The sequence below is a fragment of the Dipodomys spectabilis genome, unplaced genomic scaffold, assembly GCF_019054845.1.
Source record: "Dipodomys spectabilis isolate Male_0828 unplaced genomic scaffold, ASM1905484v1 ptg000511l, whole genome shotgun sequence".
Lineage (NCBI taxonomy): Eukaryota > Metazoa > Chordata > Mammalia > Rodentia > Heteromyidae > Dipodomys > Dipodomys spectabilis.
In genome coordinates, this window is record NW_024871188.1 from 225,997 (window position 1) to 240,614 (window position 14,618).

At 53.9% G+C, this 14,618-nt stretch overlaps 1 protein-coding gene across 4 annotated transcripts in view; it reads right to left on the reverse strand.

The window, feature by feature from the left end:
• The window catches only part of Uhrf1 (ubiquitin like with PHD and ring finger domains 1), a 29,081-nt gene that overhangs the window by 3,114 nt on the left and 11,349 nt on the right, over positions 1 to 14,618 (reverse strand). For 2 of the 4 annotated variants that reach the window (XM_042669926.1, XM_042669927.1), the window contains exons 3-12: positions 13,670 to 13,903; positions 12,870 to 13,066; positions 10,620 to 10,835; positions 6,062 to 6,445; positions 5,465 to 5,588; positions 5,166 to 5,273; positions 4,665 to 4,769; positions 3,488 to 3,594; positions 2,519 to 2,681; positions 2,295 to 2,432 (exon numbers count right to left, since the gene is read on the reverse strand). In XM_042669926.1, the coding sequence (XP_042525860.1) occupies positions 2,295 to 2,432; positions 2,519 to 2,681; positions 3,488 to 3,594; positions 4,665 to 4,769; positions 5,166 to 5,273; positions 5,465 to 5,588; positions 6,062 to 6,445; positions 10,620 to 10,835; positions 12,870 to 13,066; positions 13,670 to 13,903 (1,776 nt within the window). Of the gene's footprint in view, positions 1 to 2,294; positions 2,433 to 2,518; positions 2,682 to 3,487; positions 3,595 to 4,658; positions 4,770 to 5,165; positions 5,274 to 5,464; positions 5,589 to 6,061; positions 6,446 to 10,619; positions 10,836 to 12,869; positions 13,067 to 13,669; positions 13,904 to 14,618 lie in introns of all 4 variants that reach the window. The other 2 variants (XM_042669930.1, XM_042669929.1) reach the window with 2 other exon arrangements.

Genomic DNA, 14,618 nt, shown 5'->3' on the forward strand with positions numbered 1-14,618 from the left:
AAGGACATTGTCACTGGCCAGCAAGGAACTGTCAACCCAGCTGCTCAGCAGGCTGGACTGGAAGGATGGTGGTTCTTTGCCAGCCTGGACAAAAAGGAAACAGAACTTCATTTCAACATACCGGAAGTGGTGATGTCTACCTGTCATCCCAGCTATGGGGAAGACTGTAGTGTAGGCTGGGGCATGGCTCAAGCAGTAGAGGGCCTGCCTAGCCAAGTACAAGCCTCTGAGCTCAGATCCAAAGCCACCACACACATATTAAACATGTACATATACACACACACACACACACACACACACACACACACATATACACACACATATATATGTATGTATGTATGTAAAATAAATCATTCCCACTTTATTACCATCCACACCTATTTGTGGACGGATATCCATGTTTATGCACATATAGTAATGAATAACATGGGCTGGACGTGACTTAGTCGTTATCTCTGTGGGGGAGGCCCTGGGTCCAACCCTGAGACTGCAAGAAAAAAAGAAAACAAAACCCAAAGCAGGTGTGAACAAGGATTTCCTTCACAGTAGAGCCTGGTCTGTGGCCAGCACTGTGCAGCTGACCACTGTGTGTCAAGGAGCCCTTTCAGAGGACTGGAGGCGTGGCTTAGGAGGTAGAATGACAGCTAATGAGCAAAAGTGTCAGATAGAGTTGAAGTCCCCCAGTCTGAGACCAAAAAAAAAAAAGGAATCCCGGAATTCAAGGAAATCTTATTTTAAATAACTAGAGGCCTGGGGCCTTTTTTTCTGTGCTTTGTAGAACCCAAGCAAAGCCTTACACTGCTAGGCAGGCTTCAGCTACATTACCAGCCCAACAAATTTAAGATTTTTTTCGTGTGTGTGTGTGTGTGTGTGTGTGTGTGTGTGTGTGCTAGGCAGGCTTCAGCTACATTACCAGCCTAACAAATTTAAGATTTTTTTCGTGTGTGTGTGTGTGTGTGTGTGTGTGTGTGTGTGTGTGTGTGTGTGTGTACCCGTTGTTTGAACTCTTGGCCAGGCACTGGTGGCTCATACCTGTAACCCCAGCTACTCAGGAGGCTGAGATCGGAGGATTACAGTTTAAAGCCAGCCCCATCAGGAAAGTTCCAGAGAGCCTTATCTCCAATGAGACACCAAAAAGCTGGAAGTGGAGCTGTGGTTCAAGTAACAGAGAACTAGCCTTGAGTGAAGAAGCTCAAGGACAGTGAATGCTCAAAGCCCTGGGTTCAAGCCCCAGGACTGGCACCAAGTCTATTTACTAATAATAAAATGACTAAAAATATCCTCTCCGTTGGTTCTCTTTTCCCTAGATCTTTGGCAATTCCTTGGGTGCAGAAGTTCATTCAAATGACAGCCCCTGTAACCGCCTGGGGGGAGGGGCAGGCACTATCAGATTCTCAGTACCAATTAGGATTCCTTAAATAGCCCCACATTTATCAGCTGCGAAGCAAGTCTCCATGGTGGGAACAGGAGACACCAGAATTATAGTGTGAGGAATTTGATTTGAGGAATTTATTTTCTGTAATCTGCTCTTAGGAAACTGGCTGCAGAAAGGAGAGTCCTGCAGGACCCTGGGGGAACAACCTGCCTGTCTGTCTGCTTTCTGCCAGTTCTACCTGCGCTGATGCTGGAGCAGAGCAGGAGGGGAGGCAGCTCTAGCTGCAGGCAGGCCGCACTGGTAGGCAATGGCCCAGCAGGCCTGAGGCCCTGGGTTCCAATGTGGAACCACCAAATTAAAAAAAAAAAAAAGAAAAGAAAGAAAGAAACCACACATGAAAGACCTCAGGTCAGGCTTAGTAGCACACAATGATTGCCTCACTCAGGTGCCTGAGATCAGAGGATCTCAGTCCCAGTCCAGCCCAGAAAGACAAACCCATGATATTCCATCTCTAATTAACTAGCAAAATGCCAGGCTGGAGGCTTGGCTCAAGTGGTAGGTACACCAAGTAGAGGAGTTCAAAGCCTCGTAACAAAGAATTAATTATAAGGCAGAGAAGGTGGGGGCAAGCTAGAGAAAGACCAGATTTCAAACTCTCCACAAACACAGCTAACCAGGCTTGACTCCCCCTACGACAGGGACACAGACAAGAACATCAGCTGCTCACTACACAGCCCCTGGCCAAGGCCCAAGTGCTACTTTCTGGGGTCCTGGAAGGTCGTGCTGAAGGACAGGGACCCAGGAGAACCTTGGGCCTCTGAGGCCTTGTGTGCCTAAGTACCAACCCCCACACTCCACAGCCCTCCTGGGGAGCCCTGACACATATCACAGGCGGGGGTGCTCTGGGGCTTGCACGCACCTGCATGGTGAGCCCCAGCTTCTTGATTCGGTCCTTTCCCTGCTTGGTCCAGGGCCCAGGCTCACTGTCATCCCTCCGCAGCAGGTACCGCCACACCAGGAAGCCAGACTTGCCCTTCTCGGGCCAGTACTTCACCACCTGTGGCAGGGACAGAGAGCATCACGCAGGGCCCAGGGGTGCAGAGGGCAGGGCCCAGGGGTGCAGAGGGCAGGGCCCAGGCTCACCTTGTAGATGCCGTCATAGCGATTTCCCTCAGCTGGGGCGTACTTGCTATGCTTTCCACCCTTCATGTTCCGGACCACCCGGACAGGCTTCCCTGACCGCCAGTCCTTGGACTCCGCCCCTTTTACATCATCAATGGGCGCCGAGCAGTTGAGCGCCAAGGCCCTGTGGAGAGAGTCGGGCCCCCAGGTTGGAATGTTGTCTCCCCTAAAGAGAGGTACAATGGCCTCACGTGGCCCTCTGTGGTAACAGATCTTAGAGGGAGGAATGGGGACCAAATAGGATTCCACTGCATTTGGGGTTCCTGATGAGAAGAAGGCAAATAGTCGGGCTCTGGTGGCTCACACCTGTAAACCTAGCTTCTCAGGAGGCTGAGATAGAAGGACCACGGTTCAAGGCCAGTCCAGGCAGTAAAGTCTGCAAGACTCATCGCCAATTAACCACCAGGAAACTAAGTGGAGCTGTAGCTCAAAGTGGTAAGAGTACCAGCGTTGAGCACAAAAGCTCAGGAACAGCACCCAGGCCCTGAGTTCAAGCGCCAGTATATCCACCAAAAAAAAAAAAAATCCATTCCCCGCAGGTAAAACAGGGTGAATTTCAGCTTACTTCCTGATTCACTAATCCAAAGCCAGCCTGCTCATCCCCTCAGGGCCCATGGCTGCTTTTGCGCTAGGATGGCAGAACCCCATAGTTGCAGTCAATGGAAGCCAAAAAACCCCTGTGGCCTTGGACAAGACATTTGCTTTGGTTCCCCTAGATAACAGAGGCCCTCAGCAAATAGACAAGAGGTTGAAGGTGTGGCCTAGCAGGATTGAACCAACCTAGCAATCACATTGAGTTCAATCCTCAGAACTGCGTTAAGTAAATAAATATCCAACATCTACTCTCACTCACTGGCCATCATGCCAAGACCAAAACCAAGCACAGGACAGACAAGGACGGACAGAGAAAGAAATGTGTTCTCCACAAACCTGTTGGTGTTGGTGAGTTTCTGGTCACATGACTGTTCTGCAGTCCGCTTGTTACCAGAAAGGTCTCGCCCTCCACTCCCTGTGTATGTGAAAAAATTCCCATGGTCCTAGGACAGACAAGAGGCAGAAGTGAGCCAGGCAATGGTGCTCACCCTGTAATCCTAGCTACTCAGAGGCTGAGATCTGGAGGATGAGGGGGTTCAAGGCCTGGGCAGAAAAGTTTCAGAGACCCTATCATAACAGTAGCTGGGAGCTGTGGCACACACCTGATATCTCAGCTTCTGGAGGAAGTAAAAAATAAGTAGATTGACTGGGCACTAGTAGCTCACACCTATAACTCTAGGGAAGCTGGGGCAGAGGAGATGCAGGCAGAAAAAAAAGTCTCTCTGGGGAGGTGGGGGGAGTCCATGAAATTGATGGTTGCTTTGGACACCAATGGCTCATGCCTATAATCCCAGCTACTGGGGAGTCTGAGATCTGAAAATTATGGCTCAACGCTAGCCCAAGCAAGAACGTCCATGAGACTCTTATCTCCAATTAACCACCAAAAAACAGAAGTAAAGCTGTGGCTCAAATAGTAGAGCATCAGGGGGCTGGGAAGGTGGCTCAGTGGTAGAACACTTGCCTTGCATGCCAGAGGCCCTGGGTTCGATTCCTCAGCACCACATAAGCAAAAAGAAAAAAGCCGGAAGTGGCGCTGTGGCTCAAGTGGTAGAGCGCTAACTTTGAGCTGAAGAGCTGAGGGACAGTGCCCAGGCCCAGAGTTCAGGCCCCATGACCGGACCCAAAAAAAAAAAAAAAATAGTAGAGCATCAGCCTTGAGTAAAAAAGCTCAAGAGACAATGCCCAGGCCCTGAGTTCAAGCCCTAGGACCAACACACACACACAGACACAAATATATATACACATATATATGCACGTATATATATATGCGCACGCGCGCACACACACACACACACACACACACACACACACAATCTAGGGGCAGGCTTGGACAGGAAAAACAACCAGCCTTAAATAGGGCTGGGGACATGACTCACGTGGAAATGCCTACCTGACAAACACCAAGGCCAAGCTCATTCCTAGTACCACACAAAGAAATGGCTGTGATGGCGTACTTCGTGTCCTGGGTGTCTTGCCACAACTTTAAAGAGGAAGCCATCCCCCACACACTCACCACATCGTCCTCGTAGCCGCCAGCCAGGACCAAGGAGTATGCCCCGTCGTTACTGCGGCCGTGGATCCCCGCCACATGAGGCCGGTGGACCCCGGATTCGCTGACCTGCCAGCACCCCAGGAGACAAAGGTCAGGCCTTGGCCACTCCATGACGTGTCCAGGCTTCCCCATGACCAATCCTACACCAGGGGACCCACACTACACCTGGGAGGCCCTGGGCAGCTCAACAAACCAGATGATGCTGTACCCCTGTATATAGGTCTCCGGCATCTCCTCCCCGGTACCTGACCCAGGGCAGGTCTATCACCACGGGGCTGATCTTGGCTGTGGAGGACTTCCATGAAAGTCTCCCCAGCCTGGGCGAGCGCTCAGGACCCGCTGTTTCTGTCCCTGGTGACCTCCAGCCTGCCTGCACCCTCCCGTGCCAGCCCAGGCCCACAGGCTCCAGCCTCTACCCTCTGCTCGGCTGCTAGGAGGCGGTGCCCATGCAGCCACGGGTACCTGGACACGGAACCGCCACATGGTGCCCACGGGGATGCCGGGGATGGGTCCATAGTGGTTGGAGGGGACGATGGTGCACTCCTTCGTGCGGCCAACACACGCCATGCCCTGTGCGCAGAGGACAGCAGGTGAGCACAGGCAGCAGAGCATGGGGAGCAGGGGGAGCACAGGCAGGGAGCACGGAGCGCAGGGGCAGAGGAACACAAGCAAGGGAGCAGGGGACGGGGAGCAGAGGGCAGGGGCAGGGGAAGCAGACGCAGGGAGAGCAGAGGCAGGGGAGGGGCGGGGAACGCCCCCACCTTGCCCCAGTCCCGCTGGGAGGACGAGGTTGCGGACGCCATCTTGGCCTTCTTCTTGCTCTCTCGCAGCCGCTCTCCTGCCAGCACCACCTCGCTGGCGTCGTTCCGGCACTCGGGACAGTACCTGCAAGGACAAAGGGTGGGTGAGTCACACGTCATTCTGCCCACAGGCCCAGACACAGCGGTCACCCAGCACCGCTCACTCCGTGCAGTCCAGAACCTGTGGCCACACAGCAGGCTTTCAAATGGGGACCCCGGGCCACCAGCCGTGACGCGCATGGGACGGGGGGGCTCTCCTTGCCGTTCAACTGCCAAGGACCCCAGGCCCTACCCACAGGGGCCACGCACAACGTGCACAGGCTCCCATCCATGACTCGGTTTCCCTATCTCCACAAAGTGGGAGGCAGGGGCAGTGGGGGGGGGAAGAGACTGTGACAGGCGCCCCTCCCCTGTCCCCCCCCCCAGGTCACAACTGAACCCAAAGCAACCTTCCACCATGTCCACTGCGAGTGATGGCACTGGCCACGGGGAGGTCCTCCCTCCGCTGCCCTCCACGTGTGCCCCGCCCCGGGGGGGGGGGGCAGGCCCCTCCCTCACCACTCGGCCTCGGTGGGCACGCTGCTGAGGGGCGGGCACAGGCAGTACAGGTGGTAGGCCATGTCACACTCGTCGCACAGCAGCTGCTTCTCGGGCGCCTCGCGGCCCCCGCAGAGGTGGCAGGCGCACACGCGGCACAGCTTGTTGGGGTCATCCTTGCAGTACTTGCAGGACGGGCCGCTCTTCCCTGGGCACAGGAGGGCTCGGTCAGCCATGCCACCCAGGATGGGGGGGGACCCCATAGCAGAAGGCCCAGGGTCAGGGGGCTGGCTGGAGGACTCACGTCGCAAAGGGTTATCCACCATGGGGCTTCCTTCGCCGGGGCGCTCAATCTTGAAGACTTCATCCACAAACACGATCCGACAGTCGTTGAGAGAGTTGTCCCTATGGGAGAATGTTCTGGAACATTAGAACATGCTAGCTGCTCAGCCCCGTGGCAGAGCAGCACAGATCACTGCTGAGGGGCAGGGGCCAGGCAGAAGGCCCCAAGGGCTGAGCTCAGCCTGGTGACTGTCTGGCCAAGCAAAGTCCTGCCAACCTAGACACTCCAGGCAAAACGGCGAAAACCACAGCTTCCAAATGTGCTGCGAACGACAGACCTGGCCAAAACCAGGGAACACGCAAGGCCATATACCAGATTCAACTGCAGGAACGCACAAATGAGCTGGGCACAGTGGCAAACACCTGGAATCCCAGCTACTTGGGAAGCTGAGATGGGAGGATCAAGGTTCTAGGCCAGCCTGGTCAAAAAGTTAGTGAGAGCCCCCTGCCATCTCGACCGATAAAAGCTGGACATGGGTGTGCACACCTAACATCTTAGCTATGCGGAGGCAAAAAATAGGAGCATCTTGGTTCATGCTCATGAGAACAAGAATGATACTCGATTTGAAAACGAAGCAGGAAAGCAAAAAAAGGATTAGGAATAATACCTCAAGTGACAGTACCTGCCCAGCAAATCCTAGGTCTTGAGTTCAAAACCCTAGTGCCACCACAAACATGAGCAAACCAAAAAACATAAAAGATTCACAATTTTCCTGTAGGTTCAGTTAAGTCCCATCTACCACAGATGAGCCCTGCTCACGTGGGTGAACTGCCCCATGTCTACACCCAAACACATACACACATGGAATGGGGTTCCTGTAAGCCAGTATATACCAAGTATCACTTCAACATGGGTGCCCATGCTCATGCTCCTGCCTGTAATCCCAGATACTCAAGAATCTGGGATCTAGCCGGGCGCTGGTGGCTCATGCCTGTAATCCTAGCTATTCAGGAGGCTGAGATCTGAGGATCTCGGTTCAAAGCCAGCCCAGGCAGGTAAGTTCATGAGACTCTTAGTTCCAATAAACCACCAGAAAACCGGAAGTGGCGCTGTAGCTCAAGTGGTAGAGTGCTCGCCTTGAGCTGAAGAGCTGAGGGACAGCGCCCAGGCCCAGAGTTCAAGCCCCACGACCGACCAAAAAAAAAAAGAAAAATAATAATCTGGGATCTGGTTCAAAGCCAACTGAGTAAAAAGGTCCACCAGACTCCATGACCACACTGGAGGTGTGGCTTATGTAGTAGAGTGCTAGCCATGAGCAATCAAACTGGGTGTAAATGAGAGGCCCTGAGGGTGTCAAGCCCAGCTCCCAGTATAAACAACAGACATTGAGACCCAGGCACCAGAATAATCATAATGTCCAGGCACCATGCATCACAGCCTGGGGATCCCAAAGCTGAGAGCAGGGACAGACTACTACTCTATGGATGTGGCCAGGACTTCTTACAAGGCTTTGGTTGCTACTGGCCAATCAGAAGATCAGTCCTGCTCATGGCAGACCTGGTTCTTCTTGAGCCATACCACCCAGCTGCACCTGCTACCAATGCACCCTTCACCATGATCCAGCTATCAGGTAGCTGAGATCACAGCTAACTACAGTACAGTCAGATAAAGACTGGAAAAAAAAGACAAAATGAAGTCTCAAAGGAAATGTTTCAATATGAAACTTAACTGGGCACTGGTGGCTCATGCCTACCATCTGAACTACTCAGGGGACTGAGATCTGAGGATCATGGTTTGAAGCCAGCCCAGGCAGAAAAGTCCATGAGACTCCTCTCTCCAGTTATCCACCAAAAAGCCAGAAGTAGAGCAGTGACTCAAGCAGGAGAGCACCAGCCTTGAGACCAAAGCTCAAGGACAGTGACCAGGCTCTGAGTCCAAGCCTCAAGACTGCCAAATCCTACACACAAAACAACAAAATACATGCCAAGCCAGGTGCTGGTGGCTCACACCAGCTAGCTACTCAGGAGGCTGAGATCTGAGGATCTCGGTTCAAAGCCAGCCTGGGCAAGAAAGTCTGTGAGACTCTTATCTCCAATGAACCACCAGAAAACCAGAAGTGGCGAGGTAGCTCAAGTGGTAGAGCGCTAGCCTTGAGCTGAAGAACTTAGGGGCAGTACTCAGGCAACAACAACAAAAAAAAAACATGTCAAAGCAGAGCTGAGAGAGAAACCTGTATCATGTAATGCCTGCATTAGATAAAAGAAAACAGCCTCACACCTATCATTCCAGCTACTTGAGAGGCTGAGATCCAGAGGCTCACAGTTCAAGCTAGCCAGGACAAGTTTCTCAAGACCCTATGTCAATCAGTAAAAACATGGGTAGAGTGACATGTACCTGTTATCCTAGCTTTATGAGTCCCTAAGTTAGAAGGATCACAGCGGGCTGGGAATGTGGCCTAGTGGTAAATTGCTTGCCTAGCATGCACGAAGCCCTGGGTTTGATTCCTCAGTGCCACATAAACAAAAAAAGCTGGAAGTGGCGCTGTGGCTCAAGTGGTAGAGTGCTAGCCTTGAACAAATGAAGCTTAGAGACAGTACCCAGGCCCTGAGTTCCAGCCATAGTACTGGCAAAAAAAAAAAAAAAAAAAGGGCCAGGTGCCGGTGGCTCACACCTGTAATCCTAGCTACTCAGAGGATCACGGTTCAAAGCCAGCCCAAGCAGGAAAGTCTGTGAGACTCTTATCTCCAATAAACCACTAGAAAACTGGAAGTGGTGCTGTGGCTCAAGTGGTAGAGAGCTTGCCTTGAGCTAAAGAGTGCAAGGACAGCGCCCAAGCCCAGAGTTCAAACCCCACGACCGACCAAAAACACAAAAACAAAAACAAAAAAGGATCACAGTCCACTCTAGTCTGAGCACAAATGCCAAGACCTTTTTAGAAAAAGAGGAGCTTGTTGTGGATATAATTACTAACTAAATGTATTTTTCAGTAATTCTCTGGGTACTATTTTGTAATTTTCCTTGAAGAAATTTCTAATGGCCATCTTCTCAATAATAGAATGCTTTCCCACAAAGATACCAAAAGGGTGACTTCAGAAGCAAGCCAAGAGGTCCTAAAGTGTGGGACACACACATATTTTTTTTGTTAATGTGCTTAGCAAAATTGGGTTGATTATGATGTGCTATTAAACATGTCTTTACCCTAGTTTAAAAGCAAAAAAAAAAAACATGCAAGCGGGCTCACGCCTATAATCCTAGCTACTCAGAAGGCTGAGATATGAGGATCACAGTTCAAAGCTAGCCTGGGCATGAGACTCTTACCTCCAATTAACCACCAGAAAACCAAAAGTGGCTAAAAGTGGTACAGTGGTAGCCCTGAGCAAAAGGACTCAGGGACAGAGCCCACGCCCTGAGTTCAAGCCCCATGACTGACAGAAAAAAAAAAAGATGGGGAGGGAAGGAAGGAAGGGAGGGAGGGAGGGAGGGAGGGAGGGAGGGAGGGAGGGAAGCTCAAATAGTATAGTACCACCTAGTAAACTCAAGACCCTGAAATCAAATCCCCAAGTACACATGTACACATGTACACACACACACACACAGAGGAAATGTCTCAAATTCAGAAACTTCCTGTATTAGAAAGGAGCAAGCTGAAAGAAGCAAAAGATCAGCAGTCAATGAATGGAACAGGGCTCGCATGACGGCACATGGAAGGCTGAGGCAGGACTGGCTTGACCCTGAGAGTCTGAGGCCAGACTGGACCACACAGTGAGACGCCATCTCAGAAACAAAACAGGACAAGCTGGGCGCTGGTGGCTCATGCCTGTAATCCTAGCTACTCAGGAGGCTGAGATCTGAGGATCGCGGTTCAAAGCCAGCCCGGGCAGGAGAGACTGTGAGACTCCTATCTCCAATAAACCACCAGAAAACCGGAAGTGGCGCTGTAGCTCAAGTGGTAGAGCGCTCACCTTGAGCTGAAGAGCTGAGGGACAGCGCCCAGGCCCAGAGTTCAAGCCCCACGGCCGACAAAAAAAAAAAAAAAAAAAAAGAAACAAAACAGGACAGTGATGACCAGGCAGACCACAGCTCACAGCTGGGGCTTGGCTCAGTGCTGGGTCTCACCGCACCCCAACAGCCCGCTTTGCACTCCCGTGACCTGCAGGAGGGCTCCTGACCCTCACACCCTCCTGTACCCTTCCAACAGCTTGGACAACAACGTGGGGACAGATAGGAAGCCTCCAGAGAGCCGTCTGTGGACCTGTGGGCCGGTACATGGCTGGGGACAGGGCGGGAAGGGCTCACCCCAGCATGACGTGGGCATAGAGCTCGCGTGCCGTCCGGGTCTCGCGCTTCCTGACAATCTCCGCGTCGTACCAGAAGCCCCGCTCCTTGGGGTGGTCAGGGTTGTAGTTGAGCATGACCACCTGACCCACCTCCAGATCCTGCCACGGGAGGATGGTGCGGGCACGCGCTCGGACATCCCTGGAGTTCATGGTCACCACGCCGTTCTCTGGGTAGCTGCAGGAAAGCCTTGGTCTAAGCCCGAGAGCTGCCACACAGGTTCTCTTCAGTGGGTAATGACCCCACCCCTGATGACCTCCCTAGCGCACTCGCGCTGAGCACAGGTCACAGGTGAGGGAGGGGAGCAGGCTGTGCACATCTTCCCAGGATGTGACCTCTTTTGGATATGGGGTCCTGGAGCAGACTTCAAGATGGGAGTCTTTATAAAACGGGACAGAAGGGCCAACATCACAGGAAGATGAAGGCAGGTGAAAGAGAGGGAAGGAGAGAGGAAAGGAGGAAGGGAGGAGGGGAAGAGAGAGGGGAAGAAGAGAGGAGGAAGAGGGAGGAGAGAAGAGAGAAGAGAAGGGAGGGAGAAGGGAAAGAAAGAGGAAAAAGAGGAGGAGAGGAAGGAAGAAGGGCCACAACTTCCAGAAAGCACAAAAAATTACAGCGACCACCAAGGCAGGTTCCCTCCCCAACCCCCCTAATATCCCACCCCCCCTGCCCCCGCCCCAGCCCCAGACCTGGCAGAGGAGGCTAGCCTGCCAACAGTCTGACCATGAACCTACAGCCAACACAAACCAGAGAGAAACAATTCCCATATTCATAAACGACCCACTTCATGACACTGGCTTTTTGGCAGTACTGTGATCAGAAGTCAGGGACTCCCACTTGCCAGGGAGATGAGATGCTCTATGTATGGCCTGGGCCCACCCCCACCAACTTAGCCACACCCCATCTCCTGACCACACCCTAGAGAAATGCATAAATAGGAGAGTCCCAAGTCCAGGACTGGTCAGGCATAAAAGATAGATGATTTGGGGCTGGGAATTTGGCTCAGTGGTAGAGTGATTGTCTCGCATACAGGAGGCCCTGGGTTTGATTCCTCAGCACCACATAAACAGAACTCAGTGACAGTGCCCAGGCCCAGAGTTCAGTCCCACTACTGACAAAAAAGAAAAAAAAAAAGATAGATGACTTATAAAAGAAAAAGACGCCGGGTTCCCGTGGCTCATGCCTGTAATCCTCGGAGGCTGAGATCTGAGGATCACAGTTCAAACCCACCTGGGCAGGAAAGTCCATGAGACTCTTATCTCCAATAAACCACTAGAAAACTGGAAGTGGCACTGTGGCTCAAGCGTCAGAGCGCTCGCCTTGAGCTGAAGAGCTGAGGGACAGCGCCCAAGCCCAGAGTTCAAGCCCTAGGACCGGCAAAAAAGAAAAAGGCAACAGGCACTGTGGCTCATGCCTGTCATCCTAGCTACTCAGGAGGCTGAGATCTGAGGATCACCATTCAAAGCCAGCCCAGGCAGAAAATTCCATGAATCTTATCTCCAATGAAGTGGCACTATGGCTGGAAGTGGTAGAATGCTAGTCTTGAGTGAAAAAGCTCAGGGACAGCGCCCAGACCCTGGATTCAAGCCCTAGGCCCAGCATCAAACAAAATAATAATTAATGCAATTAAAAGAGGCTGCAGGTGTGGCTCCGTGGTAGGGAGTCTGTCTAGCAAGCACAGGGCCCTGAGTTCAAATCCCAGGAGAGAAAGGAAGAGAGAGACAGAGAGAAGAAGAGAGGGAGGGAGAGGGGGCGAAAGGGGAAGAGAGAGAAGAAATGGAGGGAAGGGAAGAGAGGAGAGGAAAGAGGGGAAGACTGGGGAGCGGGGAGAGGTGGCAGAGCTGACAGCTGTAATTGAGTCAGGACCGCACAGGTCCCCCCTGGCCAACACCTTATCCTTGGGCCTCCAGTGGGCAAAACCTAAGAACACAGGTGTATGGATTAAAACCTGACCTGACCCGGGGCAGAGGCAGCCTGAGCAGACCAGACACCATCCCTGAGGGCAGACGCGCCATTCCTGTCCCCAGCTGGGGCCTGGGACGCAGGGAGCAGCCGGGAGGGAGAAGAAGGCACGGTCCCAGAGGATCCCATAATGAGCACAGAGGGAAGAAGGAGCGAGGGGAGGAGGAGCCCCTGCGTCCACCCTGGTCACTCACGGAAAGCCCCCGGTGTGATCACCCCGCTGGGCCCCGCCCCACCACACAGGGCACTCACTCGTCATATTTCACCCGGTACACAATGTCCTCCTCCAGGGTCGGGATGGCCGCGGAGCTGCAGGGCTCCTCCAGGGTCGGGGTGGCCGCGGAGCTGCAGGGCTCCTCCTGGGCCGGAGCCTTCCTTAGCACCTGTACCACCTGCGCCTCAAACCACGCACCCATGCTAGTGTCCCGGGCATCCACGTACTCGTTCACCTGCACGCAAGAGCAGGCTTACTCAACCTGGGACCGTGGGGAGAGTGGGGCAGGGGTGGGGGCAGCAAGGCAGGGGTGGGGGCAGCAGGGTTTGTTTGGGCCTCAGGCAAGGATGCCAACTCAGACCCCCGCAATAGGCTGGCAGCTGCAGGGTGATGCACACTGCGGGGCGTGGGGGTTTCTGCGGGCCACCTGGCTCCCAAGTTGTGCCAACGTTGTGCCCAAACCCGGTCCAGGGGGCCTGGGGTAGGAGACCTGCCTAGGTGAGAAGCAGTGCCTCGTTAAACAGGAGCCACAGGCCCGGCCAGACACTATTCAGCCACAGCCACAGCTTCCAGATTGTCCAGAGGTGCTAGAAACCCAGACCTTCCTGTGCAACTTCTAGAAAGTTCCACCATTATGTGGGTCCCATGGCCCTGACACTGGTCCTAGCTTCAGTCACCAGGGATCCAGGACCCCCCGCCAAGACCCACCCATGAGTGCCCCCCAGGACCACAGGAGACCCCAGGTGCCCAAACAGATGGTGCCCAGGGTGCCCCTGTCCTGGTGTGCCAGGCCGGTGGCGGGCCTCAGGCCTCCTCCTGGCAGCCGCGTGGGCCTTACCTTGTACAGCCCCAGGTCCGTCTCGTCCAGGGCATCCTTGTCGCCCGCTGCCTCGCCGTGGGTGGAGGATTTGTCAGACTCGCTCTGGCCCAGGCAGCAGCCAGAGTCGGTGTCTGACAGCTCGGAGTCTCTCTCCTTGGAGCTGGACGGCAGCACCAGGCTCTGCCGCACCAGCAGCTGGATGGTGTCATTCAGGCGCACGTCATAATCGAAGAGAGTGTGGCCGTCCTCCATCTGCAGAGGTGGACACAGGGGACGCTTGTCCTGTGCATGTCAGGGGCTGCAGGTGGGTGGGGGAGGGGGGAGGGGAGGGGAGGGGGAGGGGATGGAGGACCACAGAGCCCAATGTGTCTGGGCCACTGATAGCCGCCGGCTCTCGATCAAAGACGAGTGCCCACGAAACATCTGGCCAAATCTGGAGACATCGGTGGTCATCCCAACAAGGGTATCAGGCAACAATTCTGCCCTGTATAGTCAAGAGGACCTGCATGGCTTGGCTAGCTCCCTCGTTTTCCCTTCTGAACCCACCCTCCACCCCATGCTCTGAGCATACGCAAGGGTCCAGCTCTGAGCAGCCCACACACACCCAGCAACCTCAGCTTCCCCTCTGCCCGCCCTAGGACCCATCACTGCTCCTAGCAGAGGCCTTCTCCTCACAGACCAGGAGCACCCAAGTCAACAGGTTCCCAGCCTGTTCTCTAGCAAGGAAGAGAGGGAGGGAGATGAGGAACTAAGACCTCCTGTTCTTCCCATGCTAGAGGTCAAAGGCCTCGCCTGGCCTGACAACAGCTAACTGGGCACAGGTGCCCTGCTCATCGCTTCAGCTCACCCCGGCTGCAGGCAGGTCTCTCAGGTGGCCAAACCCCAGCCTGGAGCCCAGGCTGGAAGGTGAGGTCCCCAAATACAACACATCTGCCTGTTCACTCAGCACACAGGGGGAACCCCTGGG